The sequence below is a fragment of the Geospiza fortis genome, unplaced genomic scaffold, assembly GCF_000277835.1.
Source record: "Geospiza fortis unplaced genomic scaffold, GeoFor_1.0 scaffold41, whole genome shotgun sequence".
In the NCBI taxonomy this organism is placed as follows: Eukaryota; Metazoa; Chordata; class Aves; order Passeriformes; family Thraupidae; genus Geospiza; species Geospiza fortis.
This window is the reverse complement of record NW_005054299.1, coordinates 12,953,558-12,959,473: the sequence shown is the minus strand read 5'-3', so window position 1 is coordinate 12,959,473 and position 5,916 is coordinate 12,953,558. Positions and strand designations below refer to the sequence as shown.

Sequence of the window (5,916 nt, the reverse complement as noted above, 5' to 3'; positions counted from 1 at the left end):
GGCGCGGCCTGGGCCTGCCACGGGATGCAGTGGTCCGGGGCTGCCACCGAGGGGCTGAGGCACGGCAGCAGGAGGCAGAGGGGCAGGAACAGAGGCAGGATCAAGGGGTGAGGCCGTGGAAGCCCACAGGCACTCATGGAGTTGGATGGCAGGAAGATAGGCACAGTCCCCAGGGGCCCAGCAAGAGGCTGGGGATGTCCCCCAAGGGCGAGCAAGAAATGTGGTTCGAGGAGGTGAGCATGAAGCCCAGCTACAGCCAGCAGAGAGCACACCGTGCTGGGAAGGAGCACTGGAGCCCACAGCACCCCAGCAGCACCAGGAAAGACCTTCCGGACTTGAGGCCAAGCCGGCCGTCCTGTGTCAGCATGGGGGATGAGCTGGGACCCCGCTATCACCAGGACGACAGCCCCACTGCCTCTGGCAGGGCCAGGCACCACAGAGCTGCTTGGCTGGAGCTTGGATCATCCCCTGCCAGCACCCCGGGCAGGGCTGGAGCCATCCCCAGCCCTGCCTGCACACAGCAGCCAGCCAGCAGCTGCCAGCCCAGAGGGTCCCCGGCTTCCCCTGCCGCCCCCACCCAGCTCTCTGTCTTTGAGTGGGCTCTGGGCTCTCCACAGCCCCAGAGCCCTGCACTGAGCACTAAGGAAGTTTGCCACCCTGCCCACAGGCAGTTTGAGGAAGAGGAGGAGGAGCTGCAGGCCATCTGGGATGGGGCACACGAGCGACAGAGCTCACCAGGAAGCAGCTGTGCCAGCCACAGGACAGGCAGCAGGGCGGGCAGCTTGGCCAGCCCCAGCACCACTGCTGGCGGGCCCCTCATCCTCTCATCAGCCAACAACGTGCTAGTGGCCAAATTCACCCTTCCCACCACTGCCCAGCTGCTCCACAGCCCATCGGGAGAGCAGAGCCCCAGGGTGGTGCACAGTGGCAGTGGCAGTCCCAGTGGGCTCAGGGTTTCCCCCCACGTGGAGGAGCTGGTGCCTGCAGTCCCCTTGGATGCCTCCAGTGCTTGGGATCAGCGGAGGCATCGGCAAGAGGAGAGAGAGAGCAGCAAGGTGAGATCCACAGGCCAGGGATTCTCCTTCAGCATCAGCTAGGGGGCTGGGGAACAGCCGAGGCAGGAGCTGGGTTATCCAGTCCAGCAAACATAACCTGTATTTGGGGACTCCCTGGCTACAGTGGCCCCTTTTCAGCTGCTGGGGAAGGGCTAGATGTGGTATTTGGGGTCCCTGCAGCACACACACCCCCCACTAACCCATAGCCTCAGCAAGGTGGCACTTCACCCCTAAAGCTGACATGCAGCCCAGCCCCTGCCCAGGTGAGGAAGTTGTTCCTCATTGTCATCCCGCTCCCACTTTGGCATCACTCACCAGGGATGGGTCATATAGACCTCATGTGCACGGAGGCTGAGCTGGCACCACCAGCCCCAGAGAAGTTTTTGCTCACCTTCTGTGCCCGTGCAGGTCCTGCCTGGTAAAATGGAGTTTCAGATGATGGAGGGGACGCTGGAAAGGAAGCACGTACTGCAGACAGGAGGGAGAAAGGTACAGACATGGCTGTAGGGCTCCTTTGGGACAGGGGTGCTGGGGCATGGCAGGGGGTGGAGGGGAGCCAGGGATGTTCCTGGAACTGCCACAGCAGTGCTGCTGGCCATTCTGGAAGGGCAGAGCCTCTGAGGTGCTGGGCTGCATTTTGAGTGCCATGAGACCATCTGTCTTCCTCCAAAGCTGTTGGCATCACAGCTGTCCCCTGCTTGTGTCCCACAGGCCAGCTGCCGGGCCTGGGGCCTCTTTCATGCCGTGCTGATGAGGCAGACACTGTGCTTCTACCAGGACCGCAGGGACAGCCTCAAGGTGCCCTGGGGAGATTGGGGTGACATGGGAGGGGGCTGGTGGTAGGGTGATGGCTCTGGGCCCCATGGCCAGGGAAGGCAGAGCCATCCAATCCTGCTGTCCTTGATTTCCCTTGTGCTGCAGAGCTCCGTGGTGGCCCTTCCCCTGAACCTCTCCGGGGCAGTTTGCACCCCAGATGCTGAGTACACCAAGAAGACCAACTGCTTCAGGCTTCAGTGAGTGCCCCATGCAGGGCAGTAACCACAGCCCTCCCAAGAGTGTCCCTGCTGGGGCAGACACATACCAACATCCCCAGGCAGGACCAGCTCAGTGCTTAGATGAGGATTTCCTTCCTTCTTTCTCACCTGCTTCTCTTCTTTTCTGGTCTGGTGGGGGCTGTCGTATCTGCACCCTACATTGTTCTTCCCCTCTCCTCCCTCTCCCTACAGGCTGCAGGATGGCTCTGAATACCTCCTGAGGGCCCCCACCCAGCCCCTCATGAACGAATGGGTCTCAAAGCTGCAGCAAAACTCAGGTGAGCAGCCCTGGCAGGAAAATCAGGGGCCCAGCTCTCTGTGGTTACCATGTTTGTTCAGCCCCCACTGAGCCTTTTGAAACATGGGGGGTCAGAAGAGAAGCAGCACAACATTTTACTCTGATTTATGCATCCTCCTAGCCTGCCTTGGGAACAGCAGTTCTCTGCCAGGCAGGATTTGGAGGCTTTGTTTTCACACCACATACACAGCTATAAATCAGGAATAGCACAACTGACGTCAGCAGTGCCGCAGCAGCAAAAAGCCCGTGTCAGGAAAATTATAATTGTGCCTTGGTCTTCCTCCATATCCGCTGGGCTTGGAAATGCCTTGCTTGCCCTTGAGGCAAGGAGACCTGTAATACTGAGGTCTTCCTGTTGCTGTCCCCATACCTGAGGAGTTCAAGCCCTCTATGAAATCCTAGGTTGGTTGTCAAGACCAAGAGCAGGTGCTACAGCAGGAGGTTGGAGGAGCCAGCCATGCAGCATGGGCAGGTGGGTCAGGGACTGGCTCTGTGTGACAGTCCTGTGCACTGCCACCATCCAGAGGATGTTTGCTGTGCCCCCAGGTTTCCCCAAAGTGGATTACTTCCAGGCAGCAGCACAGCGTGTCGAGGGCACTGGTGGTACTGGCAGGTGAGTAGCCAGGAGCTGGCCAGAGCTGGCTCTTGGTGTAACTCTATCCCACATTTCCCAGAGTGTGCTGCTCCAGCAGGACATCGGTGGGCCAGTCTGATTTGCTAAATCTCTGCTGCTTTCAGTTTCAGCAAGGTCTCCAGCCCTGGGACCTCCCACCTCCAGGGACATCACCAGGTCACCAGCACCAAGAGCCAGGAGATTGTGGTGTTACCCTGTGCAAGCCCACTACTGCAGAGGCCTCTGGGCAGCCAGGATGGCCCCGGTGATGGGACTGTGACAGCAGCAGGTGACTTTCCTGTCTGGCTGGGTTGCCACTGTCCCCCAGCTTCTCTCCCCAGCCCAGAGAGGTACATGGGAGACAGCTGAGGGAGGCTGAAGGCTGTTGGTCAGTCTTGAACTTGGTGCTGTCTGGGCTAGTAGTCCCAGGGCTTGGGACTTGGGGAAAGGAACATTGACTTTGCTTCCTGGGATACTGAGATAGTCATACATTTCCCTGTTCTCTTTGGGGCTACACAGGGGTGTCCTGTGATGGCCTTGCCTTGTGACATGTCTCCATTCTGATTCAGAGAATGCTCAGGGGGCTGGGCACAAGGAGCAGCAGTGGCCATCCAGGGCATCCCCCGGGCTGTGGGACATCTGCCCAGAGGATGACTATGGGCTGGTGGCCAACAAGAGGAGGTCCTACTCCTTCACCTCAGGTACAGTCCTGATTTCGCTGTCACAGCCAGGAGGTGGCACCACTGCCTCTGTCCCCACAGACAGCCAAGGGACAGATGCGATGCTGCTCCAGCACGCACCTGGTCCTCCATACCTGTGCCCTTGGCTGCAGCCCCATTTGGGGAGGGCTCTAGAGGGCTGCCAGGGCCTGCTCCTCGCACTGACTGCTCCTTCTTGCAGCCACCTACCAGAAGCTGAGCCCGCGGGCGGTGCCCCAGGAGGCGGCGGGGGCCGGGAGCAGTTACTCGGTCACGCTGTACATCGGGGAGCAGCCTGTGCCCCGGGCACGCTGCCACTCCTTCGTGGCCCCAACAGGGAGCCCCAGGGACGCGCGGGGGGAGAAGACCACCAGCCCCCCTCGCACCAAGAACAAATCTGTCTTCAAGAAGTTCTTTGGGAAGAAAGAGTGAGCCCCAGACAAAGGGAGAAAATGCCCTAACCTGCCTCTCATCCTCCTCTTGGGCCGCTCTGGCATGGTCTCTACTCCCAGCAGCAGTTTATGGCTCACTGCCTCCCCAGGGGCAAGGAGCTGTGCCAAGGGGCTCTGCTTCAGCCAGCCCTGGGCTGCCCTGTGCCCCAGCCACTGCAGCCCCCAGCCTCAGCCTGGCGCTGAGCACCCCTCCTGCCCAGTGCTCTCCCTGGGTGCCCCTGGCTGCCCAGGCATCCTAATGACACACAGCACAAGCAGAGGGCGGTGGACGATGGTTTTTATTAAAAGATAAATAGACACTTAGTATGGAGCTTTTTTGTCCAGCAGCATCCGTCAGCACAGGAGGAAGGGAGCTTTCTGTAAGGTGGTCCTTGCTAAGGAGTCAGGGGAGCTCCAGATGAGGAGGGCCCTGCAGTGAGGTTCAGTCCTGCTCGGGGGGAAGCCTGAGCTGTTTGGTGCCTTTCACAAGGATGCTTTGTCTCGTGCTTCCTCTGTGCCTGCACTCAGCCCAGTTAATCCCACAGGCTATCTGGGCCCCTTTTCCCTGCCCTGGGAGCTTGGCAGGGAAGTCACTACCTACAGAGTAAATACTCCTGCCTGCACAGCCCTGCCAAGCCTGCCCAGCCTTGCTCTCTCTCAGGATGGCTGCCAGCCTAGGTCACAGCAGGTGAATGCTTCCTGACACAGACAGGGGCAGGGGTGTGTGGATAGACCCCCATTCCTACAGCCCAGATATTTTTGCAGTAACTTCACCAGACCATGCCAGTTTCAACTGCCCCAGTTGCTGCCTGTACTGGGAAGGGGAAAAAGCAGCTGGTCCAACCTGCCCTGAGCCTGTACCAGACCTAGAGGGAGAAGGGGAAGTTTTCAGGGGTGTAGGCAGCAGGGCCTCTCCCTGTCAGGCTGTGAGGCTCAGCTGTGCACACCACTCGCCTCCTCAAACACATTGTGGGGCTTAAAATAGAAGTGCTGGCTGCAGCCCAGCTCTGCAGCAAGGGCTGGGAGAGCAGAAATGCTCCTGCCACCCCATCTCCCTCCTGCAGTGCTCCTGAGACTGGAGACAGGCAGTGAGGTGGAGGTGGGCACACCAGGGTCACCAGCCTGGACTTCCTCCAGGTTCCCAGCAAGAGGTGGGGAATGCCCTGGTGTGGGTGGGGATGTGCTTTCTGAGCTTCCCCTGTGTCTTACCACCCTCCCCCTTGGCTCCATCACTCTTGGCTCTGACACCTGTTTTCCTCCAGCACCAAAGTTCAGCTGCCTGCACTTCCTTAATGGGAAAAGACAAGCAGGATGGTAAGGCTGGGAGGGGAGATGCCCTGGGCAGGGGCCAGGCTTGTCCAGACCAGCGAGGACGCCAAGGTACAGCATTCCAGCTGCGCATACCACGAGAGCAGCTGGTGGGCTGCTGCCAGTTCATTCCTGAGCAGCTGTGGGGCCCGGCACAGGGGCAGTGGGTGCAGGGTGCTTTACTGAGGGCCCCCCTGCTGGCCCCAGGGCTCGATGCTGACCCATGGGAGCTCAGCAAGGGTCCCACCATGGCCCAAGTCCAGCACAGGAGCACGGAGTGATGCGTGCCCCTCAAGAGATAACACCATCCGAGGGACGATGCTGGCACCTGCAGCTCCATTTTCGGTACCCCCCTCGTACAGGCTTCATTGTCCCCCTGAGGCTGCTGCCCACTCAGAGCCTCCCCTCTCTCCTCCCCTGTGCTGGCACTTGGCCCCACAGCAACCCGCTGACGAATCCTGCCTGGAGTTCCTATGGCA

General features: G+C 59.9%; 1 protein-coding gene across 2 annotated transcripts; it reads left to right on the top strand.

Annotated features, from left to right (window-relative positions):
* The first annotated feature begins 12 nt into the window (after nt 1-12).
* LOC115948448 (spectrin beta chain, non-erythrocytic 2-like) lies at nt 13-4,453 on the top strand. 2 transcript variants are annotated; one of them, XM_031061127.1, is made up of 9 exons: nt 13-1,055; nt 1,464-1,544; nt 1,767-1,853; nt 1,977-2,068; nt 2,282-2,367; nt 2,934-3,000; nt 3,126-3,289; nt 3,570-3,701; nt 3,901-4,453. In XM_031061127.1, exons 1-9 carry the CDS (start codon nt 195-197, stop codon nt 4,128-4,130), a joined length of 1,800 nt encoding a protein of 599 aa, XP_030916987.1. In that variant the 5' UTR covers nt 13-194; the 3' UTR covers nt 4,131-4,453. The 2 variants fall into 2 exon arrangements, with proteins under 2 accessions (XP_030916987.1, XP_030916990.1); XM_031061130.1 differs by having other exon boundaries at nt 3,126-3,239; nt 3,650-3,701; nt 3,901-4,051.
* Nucleotides 4,454-5,916: the final 1,463 nt, after the last annotated feature.